The sequence below is a fragment of the Artibeus jamaicensis genome, unplaced genomic scaffold (genome assembly GCF_021234435.1).
Source record: "Artibeus jamaicensis isolate MK-2021 breed Jamaican fruit bat unplaced genomic scaffold, CSHL_Jam_final contig_432, whole genome shotgun sequence".
NCBI lineage: Eukaryota > Metazoa > Chordata > Mammalia > Chiroptera > Phyllostomidae > Artibeus > Artibeus jamaicensis.
The window spans coordinates 4,614,752-4,638,265 of NW_026521828.1; the positions used below are offsets into that span (position 1 = coordinate 4,614,752).

The following is a 23,514-nucleotide window of genomic DNA, read 5'->3' on the forward strand; positions in this document are numbered from 1 at the left end:
TAAGTCCTGAATAGCTTTTTAGGAAAACACGTGTTTTCTCTGTACAAGTGCAGTTTGCTTTGCTTTTGCCTGACCACCAATGCCACTTGCAGATTTTGCCTCATGTGTTTTTTCCTGTGGAAACCAGGTGTGATTTTATGCCTGTTATTTAAATGACTTTTCTCTTGTCTTTCAAGTAATTCTAAGTATTCTGCACTTTAATCTGACTTCATGATTTTAGAAACGTTAAGGAGTGTAGCAACTCTGGGGGAGCTTTCAGATGAAAGGACAACGCTCAGATTCCTCCTCCAAAGCAACTGGACCAGTCTCTTCAGAGATCAGAAAACAGATTTTCTGCATTAACCAGAGACACAAACACACTCTACTTTCCTTTAAGCATTTGGATTCTGTTCGGTTTACATTTGATGAAGTTTGAGTTGAAGTGCTACCGGTAACCTTAGATACCAGGTGTTTAATAATTCTTCTTTTTTTCAGTGATTCATTTAAACTGATCATCTAGGATCATTTTACTGACACTGATACATCTTCAGAAATCTGTGTAGCTCAAGTTCCTGCTTGCACTTGACACTTCCAGGGGCTGTTACCTGAAAATGTTTTAGAACAGGGAAATGGCAGGTCCTACTGATAATATGAAAAAAGAGTCAAGCATTCTATCTTGTTATTGAATAACGTTAGCTTTATTATTATAATAGAATACAGTGTGACATAAAATTAAGAGCTTTTGCTAAACTCTGTAAAGCAATACATGCATCTGCCATAAACAACCCCGATTCATATTAGGTTTTATTGCCACTTCTCTGCACTAATGTGCAATCAACATTCAGTGTCATCTTTTAAAAAATATTCCTGGGAACAGGAACTGCCCCTCTATAAGAGTGTAACTTTATTTTCAAGGAAGACTTAACTAGTATTACATGGTTTAGCAAAGCACTGTAGAAAAGCTACATAGAATAATTTGCCTTTGATAAATTATGCAATCAATTAATACAATAGAATACTATCCACATGTACCAACATACTCAGAAATGATAGAAATGCAGTCACTGCATAGCAGAAAGCAGACTAATAAGAAATAGTCACATCTAATGAGCAAAGTACAGACTGAATGTAAGCTCTGATGACTCTGGAAGATGAAGTGCTCTCAATAAATACATTAGATTAACGTCGAAAAATAACAGGATAAACAGCAACACAGAAGGTAGAGCCATATTTTACTTTATTTTCTATACATGATATCTACATAAAATACCAGAGGATGTACATCCTTGGTTCAGCCTTTATTGGCCTAGCTCGTGAAATTTCGGCAGGACCAAATCAAACAATAAAGCACATTTAGAAAGAAAACCAGAGTTTGTTTAGGAAAACACAGTGTATTTTCCTGCATCATTGGATAGCAGCTTTTGGGGAAAAAAACATTGCTCCAAACTTGTACCTGGATCCCAACTTCCTCGCTTGGCCATTACGCTGCCAGGTTTGTGTTTTGGTATTCTAAATGTGTGATCTTGACCATGACCTGTGGGTGCTGGATGCTAATCTTAAATATCTCTGAAACTCTATCAGACAAAAGGAGACTTCAAAAATACCTTCTGCATAAATATTTATCTCTAAAACATCTGGGAGGGAATGAGACAGACTAGAATTTTCATGAGGAGTATCAATGGACCTCTTGTAGTTAAAGCCCTTACATAGTATACCTACAAATATATTGCTACAGTATAAATGAAATGTAATAATATTACCCAGTAAAAGCTATTTCCTATACATTCTTTCATGTAGTTTTTATATTTGGTGCTACATAATGGTACCACACTTATTGGAATAGTTGATATCAGCAAAGATAGCAGTATTATACAGTTGATTTTCTAGCTCTCATTAAAGCGTTCCCATTTTCTTTCTATATGACAGGAGCCAAATTCAGGGAAGTGTGGCGGTGTGCGAGCAGGTAGCAACTGATTTACTGCTGTGCACCGGACAACAGTGGGAAGTTACAAGCTTTCTCTACAGATGTGAGCTTTATTCCCATGTATCTGAAGTTCCATCTGAGTCCTAAGAGCTGTTCTAATCTTAAATGCAGGCTCTAAAAGTATTTCCGTAGCACTTAACATTCTAACAGCTAACAGCGGTGAGTCTTATACAATATTTTAAGAACACAACTTTAAAAAAAGTAAAAAATGTACAATCTCATGCTGTATATTTACATGTATAATTTAAATACTCTATTTTTTGTTCACTAGTCATAAATTTCAATCTAAAGCTTTTAATGTACTATTATATAAAAGAATACATTCAACAATTCTAGAGCTTGCAAAATATTTTTTGCCCCTCGAAAACATCTTTACAGTGGGAATGAAGTGATTATTGGGCCCATGTGCTACCTGGAAATAGGCATGATAAAGAAGGGAATCTTTTACACTTATTGTATTTATTAATTTTTGGTTTTTATTGTGTGTATATCTTTGTTAAAATGATTCCTCATCAAGTCTAGTGGTAAAAGCTCAGGTGATAGTGAAGTAGTGTATTTAGAGCATTTCTCTCCATTGAATGAAATGTGCCCTACAGCGAGGAAATGCTCTTTTGCTTATGCAATCTCCACGAATTTTAAAATAGCATTTAGCAACAAAATAGCATGTTGGGCATTTGTAACAGGAAAAATAACAGGATCTTTAGCTTTGGAAACAAACAAACAAAAAAAACATTGACGTTATACATCAGTTTAAAAAAACAAACAAAAAATGTAAGCCCACCATAGTCTGTGCAATGAAGACATAGATTCTTTGAAAATGTTTCTTCATTAGACATCTATAATTTACTCTTTTAAACACCTTCACATAAAAATATTTTTGACATATACAGTATCTTCTTTTTTGAGAATATTTGGAAATATATATCTACACATGATCTAGAGTTCTATAGTTAAGTTTGACTTTGCTTCTCCTTTTCCTCCTATCTTTGGAACTGCGCCCCCTTCCTCCCTCTCTTGTTCTGTCTCCTCTGTGGTTACCTGAGCTCCCTCCCTCTCGCTGGCTCTCAGCATCCTGTCTCTCTGCCGCACACTCTCCTCCGCTCTGCGCTGGCCGACAGGGGCCTGTTGTTCTTGTGTGAATTGTGGAAATAAGAAAACCTTCAGATTCTTAAGACAGAGGCAATAAAGCAGATGGGAATTACTGCATTGAGGACAGAAAGCAATTTCCAGTGCAGAGGACTGAACAACAGAATGTGAATAAAAGGACCTACTGGTGTGGGGTGGGGGCTTTTAGCTGAGGCTCTCTGTTTAAATACGTAGCCCAGTAGACCAAGTTAAAGATCCCAAATAGCAGCGGGAAGGCTATTCTTGACAGCCGGTCAATTTTGCTGACACTGTTAAAGGTTTTCTTGGGTTCTGGTGGCTTTGTTTCTGGCTTCACTTCTTTCGGTTCTATGGTGGCACTCTTAGCAATGGTGGCTAAGCCAGGGTCACCCCTGGCCAAGTTAGGGGTGTAGCTGGTTGCTGTTGGCGCATACGTGTTGTTTTTCTTAATAAGGGGGTCTTTCACTTTCTTTGGCTGTGGGGGGAAAAAAAGGAAAAGCATTTTGTTTAGTAAACTGTGAGAGAAGCAAGTTTATGATTTGCTGAGTAAAGTGACCTTTACCTTGGAACCTAAGTCTGTGCTTTATTTAGAGTTTAAGAAATGTAATTTGGGACTGTATTATTGGGGTAAAGTCAAAATGCAGACAACAATGTCCAGTTATACGATCAACGGTTTGGGAGATCCACGGGCAGTGTGGAGATTATAGCTAACAATACTGTATCATAGGCTTGAGTGTTGCCACACAACAGAAGTTAAATGTTCTCACCACAAGAAGAAGTGGTAACTAACCGTGTAATGGGAGGGCGATAGTAGCTAATGCTATGGTGGTAATCAATTCACAATATATAAATGTATCAAATCAGCCACATCGTACACTTAAGTACACTTAAACTTACACAGCAATGTGTCGATTATATCTTGATAAAGCTGGGAAAAAAGGCAGGCACAATATTTCCCCAGTTTTCCTATCAAGAGGTGGAGTCCATTTCCCCACACACAGAGTCTAGAAAGGACTTGTGACTTTGAACAGAGTGATGCTGTTCCGGTCGGGGGGCCTGCCCACAAGAGGCTTTGCAAACAGCCTTTAGCATCTGGAAACACGCCACTGCCGTGTGAAGATGTCTGGACTAGACTGCGAGGGGCAGAGACCAGGTGAGATGCCCAGCCAGCCTCAGGCCCCAGGCACTTGAGAGAGGCCACTGTGGGTCTGCTCACCCTGACGTCACCCTGACGTCACCCTGACGAGGTCTGCAGTTAACTGCAGCCACAGGAGCGAGCCCTGGTTGAACTGATGGAAGTACCACCTGGGCGTCCCTGCCAGCCACTCGGCTGGTATTTTAGGTCACTGACTTTGGGTGTGGTTTGCATTTCAGCAGTAAATTGCTGAGCTAATTACTATTTGCTCCTTCCCCCTATATTTCAGGCGGGCAAATGATGAAGCAGAATTATTCAGAAGTACCCCAAATTCCATTCTTGGTCAGTGTTAGCTGCGCATCAGTATCATCTATGCATTAATTGACAACTGCAATATTTCTGGGGGTTTCTGTCATAGAGACATTTTTTAAGAATGAGTAGATCTCTGTTTGTAGCTGTGTGGCCCAACACTGTTGCCAACAGCTGCCTGGGGCCACTGAGCAGTGGAATGTCCTAGTCTGGTCAGTGATGTGCTGTAAAAGACACAGAGGGCTTTGAAGACTTAGTGCAGGCGAGAAAAAGAATGCAATATATCTCCTTAACATTTTGTGTGGTTGGCATGTTGTAAGGATAATATTTTTGATGTATTGGCTAAAGTACATTATGAAACTTAATTTCACTGGCGTATACTTTAAAAATGAAGCTAGTAGAGAATTTCAAATTATATATCTGGCTTGATATTTGCAGTTCATTTATATTTCTGCTGGAAAGCGATAGTCTATGCGAATGGTTCTCATTCTTTTGTGTACAGAACATTACCAGTTAAAAAATTTTCAAGTACAGTGTCTCATACAGTCTCACATTTTGATTTGGATTCCATGGGATTGGAACCTGGTTATTGACATTGCAGAAATCTCACCCAAATATTGATGAGCAGCTAAACTTGAATCACCAGCTGCGATACTCTCTGGATAATTTGTATTCTTAAGTTATCGTATCAGAATAAATTATTACTTCCAGAAGACCTGGTTCTTTTCACAAGGCACAATAGCCAGGAATTATAACCAGTTAACTTATTTATTATCCAGCTCTGCATTCAGTCTGTGGCTTTTTCATCTCTCTACATCCTTACGCATACTTTGGGACTTAAAAAAAGAAACTATATCATTCTTTTTTCTAGTATTACTTCATTAAAATAAGGCCACTCATACCAAGTATGCACTCATTTTGCAGTGAAAGCAGAATCGTTCAAGTTTTATGAGGAGTGAGAGAAATTTCTGTAGTTAAGTAAAAGTGACTCTCTCTGTAGTCCCACTGAACAAAATTGATATGATTTATTTCAACACAGTTAAATAGCCAAACTTACTTTCTATTGAGTCCATTTCTTTAAAAACGACAGTTTAATATTAAAGGACACATTAAACAGTGTGTTATGTCCATTGATAATATGTACAATGCGTTCTGGTGCTGAAGGGAGGCAAAGGGTTCCAGTCTCACAAAATTGGTGAGGAACAGACACTCTATTAGATAAACCGAAATGAATAACCTTCCACAGGCAGAGTTTGTGGAGATCTCACCTCTCCCGGGGCCAATTTTTCACAGTACTCCAATACTAAAGATTCTCAAGTTAAGTGCTTTGTTTTTCCCCTACATCATGTGGAATACAACAGTTGGAAATGCCTGTTTGGCTTACCAGGAAATAATGAGTGTGAGCTTTTTCACTTCTGAAGATGCTGAGCTTCCCCCAGGCACCTTAAGAAGTCGGTACGTCTTTCAGCAATTAACGACGTAAGGGTGGATTGTAAGCAGACGACTATACGCCCACTTGACGATGTGATGGCCCTATGGGAAATTTCGTTTTGTTTTTAAGTGGAGCCTTGTGAAAGATCGAAAATGTAACTATCCTGAGAACACTAAAGTGGTGTCAGAAAAAATGTACGATTCTTCTTCTCGGAACGTCAAAATGAGACCTGTGTTACACTCTCTGATTCATCCGTGGCTGAGGGGTAAATCTCAGAGAGCTTCACCTTGGCCGCATATTTTCTCTCCAAGTGCACTTGACCCCTGAACTGCATTTTCAGGGGCCGACACACAAGAGAGGGAGCTGGACACTGGGAAAGATGGGAGAGGTCCCTCCTGGGTTACTTCTGGATGCCTCACAGTCTCCGTGTCTCGGACTTCGCCCTTCTCCCTGTCACCCCGTTACCCTGAGGCTCGCTTGCATTTTGGCATACGTGTTTTTCCCTCAGTCCTCAAGAGTATCCTCTCCAACTGTGCCTTAAAATCCACTCTAAAATAGGTTCTAATTGAGGAGAGCAGTGATATTCTTGACTTGACAATTTTCTATAGTGAAGACCTTTTTCTGTGACTTCTCTGTGTTATGTTCCTTAAAGCAAACCTCTGTGTTGAAAAGAGAGAGTGTTTCAACTGATACATTGCTTCACTAAATACGGAAGGTCATGCATTTTGTGAGCAGAATTCAGCTGAGGCATTGTAGTAATGATATTTATGACCAGAGAGATTAGGTTTAAAAAGTTACCTAAAGCCTATGATTTTCAAGCTATAAACATTATAATGGCGCCTGTAAGTTTATTTGCTCCTAATATCAGGCTTATTAACACTCTTCTTAGATCAATAGGGACCATAGAAAAGCTTGTTTGAGTAGAAATATTAACTTTTGTGTCTGTCCTTTCTGTTCTGCATCTACTCTATACATCTCTCCATTCAGTAACCTCTCGTTAACAATAACAAAAGTATCACAGCACTTAACCTTTGTAACATAACAAAAAAGAATCCAGGTTACCCTCTTTCTGCATTCTGCACCCACTTCCTCTAGTTCAAACATCTCATCCAGTACATTTAAAAAGACATTAGTGTTGTATCGCAGGGGATATCAAAGCACTTACCTTTTCTGGAACCACGCTTTTGCCATCCCAGGCATAACCTCTCTTGGTGAAATAGTTCACGGTGGCAAACTCGATCAGAGCGGAGAACACAAAGGCATAGCACACGGCGATGAACCAATCCATGGCGGTTGCATACGCCACCTTAGGGAGGGAATTCCTGGCACTGATACTCAGAGTTGTCATGGTGAGCACAGTTGTTACTCCTGTGAAGAAAGAAATTAAGTGGATTTGTAGATTCTCACTGCAAAATTTCATCCCTGGGGGTCGGCCCGCTTGCACAAAGGGAAGCCAGCAGCACCAGGGAGGGAGCCCACGTTTCCTTGTTCATCCCATGTTGGTGAGGATTGGACGAGTTTTCATTTCATCACAGGGCAGTCTGCAGTTGATGAGATGGCACCGTTGCAGGGGATCCTTTACAGGGATAAACTACGTTGCGACTGCTAGTAAAATAACGAACTTCTTTAAAAGAGGATCTTGCACATTGCGTCCTGGTTAGAAAAGGAAATAATATTCCCTCGCTGTCTGCAACTCTTTGAAATAGAACGCACAGATCTTCACTGTGTCACTGGACAGTGAGGTACACAGGACCGTGGGGTACACAGGACACTGTCTCATTTCCTGTGAGACCCACAGGAAATCTCTAGATCCTCACTTCCATCGGGTGTTCCCCCTGTGTACCCCAAATGTGTGTGCGTAAACCAAGAAGTGGTTCCGTGATGACTGATAGTCAGTACGTGACTGAGTTATCGTAGCACACTACTTTGTTACATTAGACACTCTTCGGCTTTTGTATGATTTTTTTCCCTGAATCTTAGGTAGCTACTCTTTTGAAGAAATTTCTGAAATATTTTGCATGGAATTTGCTTGAGTTTACACAGCTCAAAAGTGACACAAGATTTAAACAATTTGTAACTGAAATGGCCACAATTTTTCTTTTTCTGTTAATGCTTCCTCATCTTCCTATTCTGTGAACCTATCCCTGGTGATCAAAATTACCTATGTTCAAAGCAGTTTTTAAGTCAGTTATTTTTTTTGTTTATTTATAATATATGTATGTAAATGACGATATTCATTAAGGTTCACTTAACAAATTAATAGTATCAGCCTACGGAATGTAATGCAGTGTATAGTTTGACTATCGTAAGGCTCCTTTTAAACCACTTGAAATGCATTTAAAAATTCACAGTAATCCAGTGTGGATGGTTCTGGCTGCATGATGTAGAAAAGTCTTGACCTCTTCCAGTGACGGCTTGAACGTCACCACTCACCACCACATTTATTCCCTGAGTAAATGAGTTACCTTCCGGGGACCTCAGTCTCTACATCTGGAAAAGCATGAGTTAGACTCCATTCTCTTGACCAGCAGTTCCCAGAGAGTAAAGCTTCTGCACATTCACAAGATTATTTGAGGACAAAATAATAGTATGTAAAAACATTTTAAAGATATAAAAAAAATTATAGCCATAGTCATCCACTGGGTCTAAAATTAATGTCAATGATTTGATTGATTTTTAGAGAATGAGTAGAATTACACAGTTTGTAGGTGGCTAGTATTTACAAACTGCTTTAAGCCATCCAATATTCTAAAGTTCTTAATGAATATCAAGGTAGATGATTTTTGTAACTATATTAGAAAGTGATAGGCTTAAGAAGGAACATTGAGACTTATTAAATTATAGGTTTGATGTATGGTCAAAATATGGAAAGAATAGATTCACTTTGAACTTCAGAGGTATTACAGAATTTCTGGGGCATTATCTAATATTGCATAACTAACAAATGGTTTAAAGAACATTGCCCAGAAAATGGCCCCCAAATGTACCTAAAAATAGTAACCCGAGCAAAGAGCAAGGCAATTAAATGTCAGTGTTTGGGAAACAACAACCCAGTTACAAATCACAGGTCTATAGTTGCTGAGTGAGCTTGGGAAAATTGGCTCACAATTCTGAACCTGTTTCATTGTTTAAATAATTATTTTCTTATAAATTAATTTCAATAAGTAATTCAGAGGGGTGCTGTGAGTATTAAATACAATACAGTAGTTAAGTGTTTAGCACTTATCCTGATATTTACTAAGGGCAAAATGATGAGTATTACTAATGACAACTTTAGTTCTTTTGCATAAATTTCTGCTACAGTAAATTCCAGGGGTTTTTTTTTCTTCCCAAATTTTGCTTTATGCAAGCAGCTGTCAAAAATAATTTGGGAATATATGCTCTTAAATCAAATGTTTGCATAAATTAAAGCAGTTAAGAATAGCGTAAAGAGAGGGATGTCGTGTCTATGCGTGTGTGTGTGGTGTGGTCTTATAATCCCTGCTCTGGGGAAAGGGAAAGGAAAATTGTATTGAGCATCTACTAAGTTTCAAGTACTGAGCCTGACTATTTACATATTTTATTTAATCTTTTAAGCAGCACAATTTTACTTTAATTGCACTCACAGTTTATAGGCAAGTGAAGCTTAGAAAAATGAAGATTGACCCTAAAACTTGGACGTGTCTGGCAGCAAAATTCCATGACCACGTTGCCCCCAAGTATGAGTATCGAAGGTCAAGAATGTGGTATTTTAAGACATAAAACAGGCTTCAGCTCTGTCGCAGCCTGGATGCCTTTTAGTAAACTGTCGTAAAAGAACAACTTTTATTTTATTTTTGTATTTCTTTAAATACCCTTGACCCTCTCAGGCATCTTACACAGCTCAAAGGAATATGTTGAGTTCAGACAAAAAAGAATAGAAACTCATGTACTAAATAAATGTTAAAAGGCTAAAGGTCTTTTAAAAACTGTACTTTTTTATTTTATTGAGCTCCAAACATTAGAAATATGGAACTTGACCAACAGAACTACTGGCCACAGCTGAGTTTACAGATAAATAGCTGTGTTTACCTAAAGGGCAGGAGTTGCCTGATTGTTGAAAATGTTCAAAACACAAGATTTTTGATTTATAAAATAGTCCAGAATGCTTTAGAAAGTTTCCAAACTGGAAGGATCAGATATGTTGGGCTGAGAACGGGGAAAGAGAGCATTTAGGAAAACCTTTTTCACTGTGGTGCTGAATTCCTTCTACATAAAAGACAGAGAGATCTGTATTCTAACTTAAAAAAAATTGTAGTGAAAAACGGCTCAGGTACATCTACGCACAGAAGGAAGCATCTGGACAAGAATGCAACCCTCAGTTCTAACAAGCGGTGTCAACTCTAGTTAACACCGACAGACAGGGATCAGGAAAACAATACTTCGAAATGACCTGCTCTTTAGCTCTGCAGCAGGACCCATTCTGGACCTTAATTTAGCTGTGTTCCTAGGTTACTGCCAGAGCAAAGATCTGGTGGCTTCCAGCCTGGATGGAAGCACCCTGCTACATTCAGTGCCCTTTTCTGGGCACTTGGTCTTGCTTTTTTTCTGAGATAACTAATTTTTCATGCCTTGCATAATATTGAAGAATGATACCATAGGCATCTTTGCATGTGGATAATCATTTAGATTTTAAACTTCTCAAGGCTTTTATTCCATAGTAAACAGTCTTAAATATAGCACTGTGCCTAGCTGATACTTTTGGAATGAGCCTTGGGAATTGCACCTTTCACCGATGAATATGTGGTAGTTATTTACAAACGAACGACATGGCCCCCAGCAGCCCCAGTGCACGCTTCGTCAGTGGGTAGCGCTGGCAGGGGCGCAGCGTGTCTGGGTCCAAGGGTTTGGGTCCTTTGCCTACTAGCTTCCGACCTTGAGCATCTTAGTGTATCTCTTGTTCCTAAGCTTTCTTGTCTATGACACAAAGGTAATAATAACAGTACAGAGGCTTTTTTTGGGTGTTAAATAATAAACTATTGGTTTATTTTATAGAATGGGAATTCTGTAAAGTACTCAATAGGGAGTATGCATGATTTTATTGTTATTTGAAGTTTAAGCTCCAGATTGTAACCATGAGGGGAGCAGTGTGAGGTCACTGCTGCATTCTGGGCCCAGCTGATAGTGGGCTTCAAATAGAAATGCGGCGAGTGAAGGAAGGAGTGAATAAGTTTATGGTAACGGAGCCTTCTGTTTACATCAGTCTGAAAAGTACAACTAAGATAGTATACTAACAATACAGGCAGGACATACCCTTTGTATGGGCACAAATTTCCAAAATAATAAATTAGGGGCTGATTTTCCTATTAGTAAAAGGCTATTACCCTTTAAGCAGTTTTCCACTAGATTGCTTTAACTTGAAGCATCTAAGGCATTTAAACCCTTTTAACAGAAAAAATACGTATTTGTAACTCTTCAGAAGTACATGCATTGCTACATACGTGAGGTATTCCTGTACTGTCTATCATATGACATGGTCATTGATGGTCTCTCTGGACGTAAGGAAACCCTGCTTTCATATATGTAAGGAAGTAGTTGTGGTGATATTTTCTTAGATTCTCAAAAAAATATGCGAATATATGATTATGTATTCTGAAAGTATGATTTAAATATGAATGTTTCCATGTGTGTGTTTTCATCTAGTAGGATATATTTTATGCCTGCTTCATTCCATTTATCCCCCCAAATATCAAATCAAGTGCATTAACCCCATCCATTTGCATGCACTGAAGCAGCTTGCTATTTAGGGAAACAATTTTTAAAAACCATACCCTGATGCAAATGGTAAGTCTGTGAATCTTTCTATCGTATTAACTTCATATTTTAATTCATGATTGTTTTTTCATCCTCTTTGCAAGTGGCACCCGTGTGACTTGCCCTCCAGACCCTCGCATGCACGTCTTGACTGGCACTTACCAAAGACAGTCCTGGCTGGCACAGACTCTCTGTTGAGCCAGAAGGAGACTTGGGACAGAATGACGGTCATTATGCATGGCAGGTATGTTTGAATAACAAAATAGCCAATCTTTCTTTTCAGGTGGAAATGAGTGGTCATAACAACATATTCTCCTAGAGGGAGAAACAGCAAGGTTGAGCAATTTGACCTTGAATAAAAGTCCATCTCGAAGGTTTATTTTTATCAACAGCGAAGACCTGGAGATTAGACACGTGCTTCCTCCAGGTGATATCTGGTTCCTGAAAAGCTTTTATCCAGAAAAGAAAACAACCACCACCACCTTTAAAAAACACACCAAAATGGCCCGAGGGTGAGCAGGAGGTAGGGAGGGTGTCACGGATCGTCTTACATCCTAGTCCTGGTCCATCATACATTTAAGAGCGTATATTTACAGATTGTCTTTAACGACCACAAGGGCAGTGCGCTAGATCCTGAGGACACACACCAGTGGATTAGAGCAGACCAGATCCTCCATGACCATGACCATGACCTCCAGACCATGACGGAGCTCTGGAGGCCAAGCAGAGTTGTAGCTCAGGCACTTCCTTTCGGGAGCTCTCTGACTTTGGGCAAGTCGCTCAGCTTCACCTGATCCTTCCACATGAAAAGAGTGGGACAGAGTCCAGTGTTGGTCAAAATACATTTTGAATTCGCCTGGGAAGGTTTTGAGACATACGGTTTTTCAGATCCCACCTAGATACACGAACTGTTCTTTGAGATGGGGCCAGCTTTTGTACTCGACCCAGTTCCTAGCCCGGTCTGAGAAACGGTAGACTAGCTAGGCTCTCTGTGGTCTTCATATACTCCGAAGTCTGATTTTGTGTAGAGGTCCAAAGCAATAGACACACAACCCAAATTGCAGGAGGGATTTTTAGAAATTGGACCACTGTTTCTATTACAACTCTTACACAATTACACAATTACAACTTAGCAGTTTTTAACTTTATTCACTCTAACTATACGCTTAGTTCATTATAAGTGAGTGAGAGAGAAATAGGTGTTTTCTTGCTAAGAAAACTTTACTCTCTTTGGTATTCACATTTCTCTACCCTCCCCCTTCCCCCTTCCATTCAACTTCAAACTTTTTCCTACTCAACCTGACATTTCTGTCTCTGACCATGGCCATCCAGACTGGCCCCTATAATGTGGCCAGAACTGCCCGTGACTTCATCCCTAGCTGAAGACCTCTAAAGAAGACCTCGCTCTTCAAGCTGGCTGCTTGCCTTCTTTGCAGTAGTAAGAATTAAGCCATGCAGACTGCCCCTACCCTTTTGATAGCACTCTCTTGATATACAGTCTCTTTTTATCTCTCATTTTTAGTTTATTTTGAAAATTCATTGATTACCTCAATCTGAGAGTAGTTACTGAGGTTTTTGAGTTTTTTTCCCCTGTCAGTTAGTAATCTCCATCTTTCTGCCAAGTAAATGTAGATATTCCTTACATAGTTCTAGCTTCCGCTTTCTTTCTCCTTTTTGGGGGACTCTAATAAGAAATTTTCCCTTTTCCTTCTTCTCCCAGTGTCATTTTTATCCAGATAGGTGCCATTTCTACATTAAGTGACATGGCCTTCAAAATCACAACCTATATTTTGAAGTACTTATAAGACATCTCATAGATGCTGATTTTTCACTAATGCCACTCAGTAACTGTGATAACTGACATGAGTTAACCTTCTCATAATAAATAAATGCCCGTTAACAGTGGTGCTGCTTCTCCAGTTTTTGTCTCTCTCTTAATTAATGGCACTGTCCTCTGTCTGTTCACTCAGGCTAAAAACCTGGAATGAATCCTTGAATGTGAATTAGGACTTTGGAAAGAGAGCAAGAAATCAGTTGATCATCACCGTTTTAATTTCACCTGGCAGTATCTCTCAGTCTATCTCTTCTTATCTTGTGGTCCCTGCTCTTATCTCCTCTCTAGGTTCTTCTAACAACCTATTAACTGTCCCAGCCTAACTCCATTTTGTTTCTAAATTTCGTTGTCAGAGTGATCTTTTCAGAGCATATGTAAATATCTTAAATTAGGGTTTCCCAGCCTCAGCTCGGTTGATATTTCATACCAGTTATTTGTTCTTCTTTTTTTTTTTTTAATTTTGTGGGGACTGTCCTGTATATTATAAGATATTTCGCCACACACCTGGTTGGCCTCACCAGCAAACACTGCCCCTGGTGTGACAATCAGCAATGTCTGCAGTGTTGAACGCTAACAAGCAAGGGCCCTAACCTGTGTTCAAGACTCCGCGCCCCGTGACTCCGCACATTTCAGCACCGTGTCTCATGTCTCAGCACAAATACATCTCAGTATCCTCACCTACAGAACTGTCTGTTTGACATCTTCTGTTGGTGACTGTTTTGTTCATTGACAGGCTCCTGGATTATACTGGCATAGGAAGGAATATACTGTAGAAGAGGGCTTATTAGCTTTAGAGGCAAATGAATTTGGTTCCAACACCCAGATGTACTGTTTTCTTACTATGTGGCCTCGGGCAGCTCCCTTTACTCTCCAGTCCTTCATTTTATCATCTATAAAACAGTGAGTAGCATATTTGGGGAAGAATAAAGAAGAAGGGCTCTACTATCATGCTACTCAGTAGTTTTACATAAAGAAGGGGAAAAATAGTTTCAAGATAAATTTTAGTTCCTCTGTCCATTTTTTCGTTTTTCTGTCCAATTAGAATTGGTAGACATATTGATAGAAGAAATGTGTTTACTCTCTATAGTAGGGAATCATTCATACATCCATGTATGCTTTCATTATTGTTATTAATGGTACACCTGCCGTTTAAAGATCAGTAATAAGTAACTGCATATTTACTTATAGCTCCTCTTTATATTTAGAGTAAAATTTCACACTTTAAATTTTCCCGTTCATGTGCTTAAAGCCTCAGTGGGCAGAAAGCCTGAACTGTGAAGGGGGCCTGTTCTTTGGCTGCAGCACAGCCTCATGCACTCAGAGTATTTAACACCTGCCCACGTGCAGAGGGACTCACTGAGGCTCACGGGGAACTCACCGAAACGGACCTCCCTAAGCATCTCTCTTCTGAAGGGTCAATCAAATGTTAACTTCCGTTGACCCTTCAACAAAATGGGTTTGAACTGAGCAGGTCCACTTAGATGTAGATGCTTTCCAATAAATACTGTATATGTGTTTTCTCCTCATTTTTTTCATAACATTTTCTTTTCTCTAGCTTACTTTATTGTAAGAACACAGTATCTAACATATAAAACATACAAAATATGTGTTTATTGGCTGCTCATGTTACCAGCAAGGCTTCTGGTCAATGGTATGCTAATAGTAGTTAGGTTTTGGGGGAGTCAAAAGTTATATGTGGATTTTCCCTATGCGTGGTGTCGATGCCCCTAACCCCTGGGTTGTTCAGTGGTCAATTGTAATTTTATTTCATTTACTGAAGATACCTTGGGTGATGTCTCCAAGGTCATCTGAAAAAAATAAGTGATTTAAATTTGAGAAAAATGCACAAAATTCATTTTGTCAGGACGCTGCTACAATGTAGCCTTGTGTGGACACAGTCATGTTCCACTTCACCCTCCCAGGGGCACGGTTGTCGCTCCCAGTCCTTCCTTCAGGCGGGCCTGCAAAGTACCATCAGCTCACAGAAAAATCCCGTCTCTCATATAAGGTCAGCAGGACGGGGGGTCTACACATGTTCCATTATCAACCTTGTTCACAGTATGACATTTGGGGAAGATTCCTCAAAGAATATGATTTGGGTGGTTTGAAGAGCGATTATTTGACATTATATTTGTTTTATAAACCACTCCCTCACTAAAAATAGTTAGAGAAAGAATAGGAGAATTACAAATCTTTTTAAAAATCATCTTCCTAAATTAAACAAAATCTAACTTTTGGCAAAAAAAAATGTTTGAACAAAGAAACAAAAAGGCAGCAAAGTCAAAATCATGTTGTAATAATTTAAAAATGAAAAGAAAGCACCACAAAAAATTGGTCTTTTAAATTGAAATAAAAGACTATGCATATTCATTGCTTATGCAATAAGCATGTCAAATTCCTTTCCTCTAATCCAACAGTCCAGAAGAATTGAAATTCAAATACCCTTGCAAATCATGTAACCCTGAGGGAAGCTTCTAAGTTAGATGTGACATTGTTTCCGATACAATACAATACAAAATTAAGGGGAGTAGAAGAAAGGAAATGGGAATTTAATTTTGTAAAGCAGAATCGAGCATTCGTGTAAGACCTGGCTTCGATTCACCGTCTGCGTAAATCTGACGTCAGACTCCAAGAAGGAGATTGGGCCTCTGATGTGTTTTTGCAGAACTAAAAATCCAAGTATTGGATTGAGCTTCACATAGTTTGTTCCTGTGTCACAGAAGTGGGCGTTCGGACCTGCCCGGGGTCACTGGCGGTGTGTGTGCGCATGCTCACATGTGTGATGATGGCAGGCCAGGGGAGCCACACCTTGTGACCTTCTAAAAGCCGATCTGAATTGATCCTCTCCCCACAGAGATTTTGAAGTGGAAGATGTTCTCTGTTTGATCATTCTCAACGTGTATGCCCTTTCCTGCCATCATTCCTGGTCTTCTGGCAGAAACGGAGGCGGCAGCACCCAATGCCATTTCTCTCCATGTTTTCTGGGCTCCACAATGAAATGGAAAACATGGGCGTGAAGACCTTACCAAAAAACCCCACAAAACCCATCTAGATGGACTTCTGATGAGCGAAATTGGATCCAGAGGAAGTAAAGTTCTATGTCGTATGGTGAAGTGGAATCTGTGCACCAAACTAAGCTCTCACATTTGAGAATTTGGTCATTATTCTCCTCCCCCCACCTGAAATGAGAAGAGAAAGCTTTGATTTTGTACAGATAACCTTGCTGGCTCTAGCACAATATAAGGACTTTTAATGGACCAAATTTGTGAGGTCCAGCCAGCTTGGGGCTGGTGAGTTGGGTGTGTCTCTCACCCATTGTCCCTATTTGTAACTGTGCATCTTTTCTGGGGAACTAGAGTGCAGGTAGGCTGAACCCTTTGGAAGCCGGAGTGAAAGTGGTCTCCAAGTTCATCGGACTAAGCTGCTCATTTTGTAGACATGAGAACTGGGACATAAAGAAGGGACACAATGACACATCAAGGTCACTAATGCTAGAACTAGAATGAAGGCACTCTCTCCTCTGAGTAACGGTCGTGGCTTGTAAATACTTCTACTGCATGCATACTACTGCACTTGAATTACTATTTTCCTAAGAGGTCCAACCTCCATTCTCTGATAATAGATGGGGAATTTCTTGATGAAAAGTTCTATGTCTGTTTTTCTGAATGTCCTGCATCTAAAACAGTGGTTATTTGGCTCCCAACGAAGGCAGATTAACAAGTGAAAGTCAAATCCTGCAGCAATCCTTCCTTGATTAGCCTAGGCTGGACTCATTTACTTATCACTCATTTAGTGCCGCCTCTGTTTCAGCTACCATAGTAAATGATAGGCTTACAAAAAACAGATATGGTTCCTGCCCTCACAAAAATGTCAACCCCGGCACTTACTGCCCATTTGGATAATTATAGTGTGTATGTTTGTCTTCCCTTAGACTTCATGAGAGCAAGATCACTGCCTTGTCTATCAGCGACTCTCTGGTGCCTGCCACGATAGCCAGCTCTTAATAGCATTCCATTTTTAAAGAGTCAACGCTGCTCATTTTAATATCTTTTCCAGCTAACTTGTGAGGAGAAAGACGTCCAGTATTGTCTTTATTCTGTGATATTTTCAGGACTATGACTACAAGCACTACATACATTTTGAGCATTATATAACACTGTGATCGGTGTTTTATGTTATCTCATCTGTAATGGGAAATTATCGAACCCTCGTTCTTAGAAGAGGTCAAAGTTTCTAATTGTGTAAGTGGCTTCCACAAAGTCACAAGGCTTCGTCTAAGGGGCAGGACCAGGAATCCAGGCTGCTCCTTTCTCACTGCAAAGCCTAAGGCCCTTCCCTTTGCTGTGTGCATTTTCTTCAAATTTATTTTTTACATCTTTTAAGTTTTTCAATTACTTCTTTTTAAAATTTTTTAAATTCTTGTTCACGTACAGTTTTCTGCCTTTTACTCCCATGCCAGCCGCCCCTAAGCCCTCCCCACCTCCCTCCCATGCCTCCCCCCACACACACTTGTTTTTGTTCCTTTGTCCTTCATACTTGTTCCTGAAACCCCTTCCCCTTTTCCCCTGAAATTCCCTCCGCTATCCCCTTTGGTCACTGTCAGCCTGTTCTCTATTTCAATGTCTTTGGTTATATTTTGCTTGCTTGTTTGTTTTGTTGAAAAGTGGAAGCATCAGAAAGAAACAAATCAATTACTTCTATGTGGATTTCTAATGTTTGCAGAACTGAGAAACAATCTTCTCCATGTTTCAAAACAAGAAACTTAAGATGCATTAAGTAAGCAAGAGACAGATCCTCTTAAGCAGGGATTATCCGATAATCACACTAAGAGATATTGACCAGTTAAACATGTTAGAATGATCAGGGTCCCAATAAAGAGTCCAAAACTTAAGAAAGAAAGTTTTCTGAGGAAAAAAGCACTTTTGTCCATATTTATTATTAAAATGCCTCTCTTTAGAAATTACAAATCAAAATGAACTAATTTAAAAATTTCAAAACAGCTATAAAAGTAATTGTTGAATCTTACTAAAACAGTTAAAAATATTTGGATCGGAGGGGGTAAGTTTTTCTAATTGTTAGAACCCAAATTTTATTTATAGTTATCTGGCCCTCTGATCATATTTAAGTTAGTCAAAAATAATATTTTCATAATTAAAGTCTTATTTCTTGAACCAACTTCAAAAGTGTATGATTTTGGATCCAGCTGCTTAATATTATTTTACTTGGTTCTGAGTATTTCACTGGTAGGGTAATTATCACTCTAGGAAGGATGACACTCCATCTACTTTTAATTCTGAAATGAAGTGATCAGTAATGTGATTATGTTTCTGCAGGATTTAGCTGCGGAGAATCCTTGGCTAGAGATGCAAATGCTTTGTACAAGGAATTGGCTTTTTGGTGACCTGTGGGTAATGACCACTGCTAACAATTCACCAAGATTCATTGAATCATGCAGTTAAATGGGGTGTCAGCGATATGAATAGCGAACATTAAGAGCTTCTTATCTGCCAGGAACTGTGATAACTAATTTTTTATGGATGCAGTTTTTTTCTTCCAACAACCTGTGAGGTGACCACAATGGGCAAGGTAGAGAAGTAGGGATTTGACCCAGACATTCTTCCTCAAGAGTCCACACACCTCAACACTGAGCTACACTGACCACAGAGAGCCAGTGACGTATTTTGCAGACAAAGAAACACAGGACAAAGGACATTAAATGACAAGTCCAAGGTCACAGGTTTCTAGAGCTTACACTAATTTTCAGCTTAACTGTTCCTCAGTTCAGTGCGGTTTTTTCCTCTTATGCCTTTGAAGGGCTTACTGAATTGTCACATTCTCACAAAAACTCTTTATGTTCCCTCCTCCATACCTGGAGTTACCAGTCGGCACTTACCTGTGCTAGACTGAACAATTCCTGAGTCTACCGTTTGTCCGAGGAGATCGTACTGGTTCAGACGTGACCCATCTTCTGCCACCACCACAGAGCGTGCTGGCTCCCTGGTCCACTCATAAACAACTTCTGCTCTCGTGTAGGCATCTGGAAGAAATGGCAAATGGTCCGTGAGTCCGGCCACTGTCCTTCTCCTAATTAGTGGCTGTGTTCTATCAGCCTTGTGTTTTCAAGCTCACGGTTCCAGGGGCAGGCTAGGAAGAGAGCCTGTGTTCTTTACATTTCCCCGATTCATTCGTTATCTGTTCCCTCTTATTACAAATAGTTAATTAAGCACCTGCAAACAACAAAGCTCTTTTCTTAGGATATAGAAGTGAACATAAACAAGGTTCCCTGGTCTTAGGGAATATGCATTGCATTGGTGGGGATGATACCGGATGAGGTAATCAATGTATAATTTCAAGTTAAATGCAGTACAGCTGTATACAACAGGCCAGGAAGTAGAAAACAAAGGATACAGGGTCTGTCTTCGGTATGGGACTGAGAGAGGGTCACTGAAGAAGTGACATTGATATACATGCTCGAAATAAATGAGAAAATGAGCCATCCAAGTCTTTGGGAAGGGTTCTCATCTCTGGATGGGCAGACTAACCAGTTTCCTCCTCCAGGACAGGAAAAAGCTGGACATGTTCGAGGATACACAGGAAGCCCAATGTGGCTGGGGCCAAGTGCAGGAGAGAGGAAATGAGGTTAGAGGCAGTAGCCTGGGTCCAGACTATGCCAGGGCAAAGTGCGGGTCATGATAAATGTGAAAAGTTAACGCTGGAAATTTTATCGAGCATCTGTTTTTAAATGAACCTGATTTCACTTTCTTTTAATTATCCTTATAGATATTTACTATGATGGGGATGACAATTTATGCCATGTATGTAGCTCTTTATCCTTCTCAGTCATTTTCATGTTTGCTTCTTGGTAACCTAGCCACCCCCCTACAGGAGGGGCTAGGTCATCGTCCTGCTCTGTAATCCCACTGGGCTGGGGTAGGATGTGTGTAAAGTGAGACGGAAGGAGAACGAATTCCATAGTCTTTCTGATTTCTCGTCACAGAACACCCACTTCACGTAGGTTGTAGTGATGGCACACATTCTACTCTGTTTAGGTGGAGAGTGACAGTAACATTTAAAGATGATCACATTAGAAAACCAAACTGTTCCCCGGGGTTTTTGAGAGAAGGACATGATAGCAGAAGCCGGCCTTGCGCTGAGACCGTTACCGGCCCTCCTCTTCGTCAGGCCAAGGAGGCGCCGTGCCCTGGGCACACGGTGCTTGTGGACGGCCACTGGAATGCTTTACTTTCTTTTAAAATCAGAAGAAAATGCATATGAATACAAATGTTTAAAATATAAATACCATGTAAAATAAAATTTTAATGTATATATATTTGCAGAAACGTTCCCATAAAAGTCCTAAGGCATCTTGGCTTGACCTGCCCCCCACCCCCACCCCAAGGTTACCAGGCTTGGGTATTTTGTCCATTTGCGTTTGTCCAAAGTAAAATATGAGGAGACGTACAATGACAGTTGCATTTTTGCACACATACAAAGCTGCCTGAAGAAAGATGTGAGTCATGCCCCTCCTTTTGTGAACCAAAGCTCCTTGAAGCGACCCCTTGGGTCTGCGGCAAGTGGTATAGAAGGATGCAGTCGGTCTGCCACAGATCATCCGTGGGTGTCCTGTCTGCTCCAGCATCACTTCTGGGCCATCCTACAATCAGTGACCTTCTTCAACAAATCATTCCGGAAGTCTCAGAGACTGTACTTGGTATTAGTTTAGTAGTTATTGCTCCTTTCGTGAACATGCAAGAGAAACAGGTGGATAAGTTTGGAATTTGTTTTCATTGCCTTTCCTTTTAAAATTGTGGTTTTCTTCACTGACTTTATTTTTAATGCACTATGTATGAGGCAGTTTTTTGTAGAAGGCAGATGCACTGAATAATTTCTAAAGATTTTATTCAGCATTTATTTAAATGTTGGCCATTTCTTTTTCCTTGTTTGCAAGGCACTGTGCACGATGCTCAGCCAGGATCCGATCATTTATTTAGTCCTTCCCAGGTCTAGCACTTGCCTAGATCTTCTCGTCAGAATAGAACCTGAACGTTTTCTCTTAGCATCAAAGCCTTATTTCGTATTTTCCTCAAAAGCCAGTTAAACAATGTCAGCCGCCTCAGGCATATTGACTTTGGTTTCTGGCCCCAGGAAGAGGGCTTTGTCACCTGGCAGAGAGGGCAGTTCAGCGTGGCAGCCCAAATCTAACAGAGAGTGGGAAGGAAAAAAATTGCTTTTCCAGGTTTCGTTCTTATCAACGTATGGATGAAATTACTTTGGATGCTTCATAAACATGTATCATACAGTGTTCTACTAAATTATTGGGCACTGCTCTTGTTCTCTTCTCTGATATGTTGGCAAGATGTCTCTTTCGAACCTCGGGCCAGAGCGAATTTGGGCCACTGCTCCCTCCTTGTCTTCATCTCTGAGACGGGCTAGTCCGACCAGGTCAGAGGAAGGGCCACACAGAAAGCACACACCGCTGTGTCCTCAAGGGCCGGCGGCAGGCAGCGCTGCTGAGTCACGCTGCTCTGGGCCTCTGAGCGTGCACGACTGAGCCTGCCTTTCCATGTCCACCTTGCCTATTTAATCACCACAGGTCTGGCACCCTCTCTTCTGAGGCCATCTTTTCCGAGACTCAGACAGTGAAGATGTATTTGAAACCCGATTATCATGATCTTTATCCACTCAAGGAACATTTATTGAGGGCCTGCATTTCATTAGGCTCTGTGCTAGGAAATGCCGAACAAAACAGATCCTACTCCCATGGAGTTTACAGGTCTCCCAACAAAAACCAAGTGTTAACCAATAACCAAAACCAATAATTATTTCACAGATAAGCAGGATACAATAAATATGTGTTGTGATCAAGAAGACCGACACAGATTTTGGTGAGGTTATCAGGGAAGCTGCTAGGAGGTGATATTTATGCCGAGATGTGGAGATATTTTTAAAAAAGTCAGCCATGCTGAGAACCAAGGGAAGAGCGACCCAAGCGAGAGAAAAGAGCACCTCAAAGAAAGGCTCTGAGGTCGAAAACAGATTACTTATTTCTCTTTAATTTGAATTTTCTTACATGAGAGACTGTTTATTTTCTACTCACTATTCACTTCCTCCTTCTTAAAATACATTCAGTTTTCCTCATGATGTCAATGTGCCTGGCTAAAAATATTTCTTCTCAGCCTCCTTTGTGGTTACCCTTGACAGGGAAACATGGCTCTGATTAATGAGATGTGAGATGTCTGTTCGGATTGTAGGGAAAGCTTTTATCTTTTTGATGCAGGCACTACTACTTTCTTCTGTGCTCACTGTTCCTCTTTATCTTGAAAGCAAGTGCAATAGCTGGAGTCCTAGCAGCCATTTTGTGGCCAAAAAGAACATCCAAGGACATCTTAGTATACCATGCTTGTTAAGATGCTGAATTAATCAGCAGTCAACCAGTAATCACTCACCTCTATGTATCTTATAATGAAAATAAAACCCTGCTTTTTGTCAGCTACACCCACTGCTTGAAAGCATTCCTCAGTAATGTACTAAACATGTAATTAATTATCTCAAACAATACATTCTTGAAAATAGGGACACTCTTCATAGTCGTACCAGGATATTAGGCATAAATCAGTACTGTTCCAGGCAAACTATGATGCACGATTTCCCTACCTATAAGGTTAAATCGTGGATTAGATGGGCTGATGCATATACAAATGCTCACTGTACGCATAATGCATCAAAGCATTGTTAAAAATGAGACTGGTGATCAGGAGCAAACCTAATAACACATGGCATAGAACATTCATCAAAATGGGAAAAGAGTGGGGAGGAAGGATTTGTCACTGAAGATCTATTTAGCTGACAACTTTGGAAGTAGTATATGGTTGGCTTTCCATATAGAATTAGATTTATAAAGAAATTCGTCTCTCCATGACTAGTGCTGCTAGAAACCCAAAGGCCCTCTGCTATTTTCTCTGCTT

At 40.1% G+C, this 23,514-nt stretch overlaps 1 protein-coding gene across 2 annotated transcripts in view; it reads right to left on the reverse strand.

Annotated features, from left to right (window-relative positions):
* Positions 1–698: 698 nt before the first annotated feature.
* Positions 699–23,514, reverse strand: part of GABRA1 (gamma-aminobutyric acid type A receptor subunit alpha1) — a 51,529-nt gene continuing 28,713 nt past the window's right edge. Inside the window, exons 7-10 of one of the 2 annotated variants that reach the window (XM_037141743.2) lie at positions 19,443–19,586; positions 11,878–12,030; positions 7,109–7,311; positions 699–3,542 (exon numbers count right to left, since the gene is read on the reverse strand). In XM_037141743.2, the coding sequence (XP_036997638.1) occupies positions 3,231–3,542; positions 7,109–7,311; positions 11,878–12,030; positions 19,443–19,586 (812 nt within the window). In that variant the 3' untranslated portion in view covers positions 699–3,230. The remainder of the gene's footprint in view (positions 3,543–7,108; positions 7,312–11,877; positions 12,031–19,442; positions 19,587–23,514) is intronic. The other variant, XM_037141744.2, reaches the window with a different exon arrangement.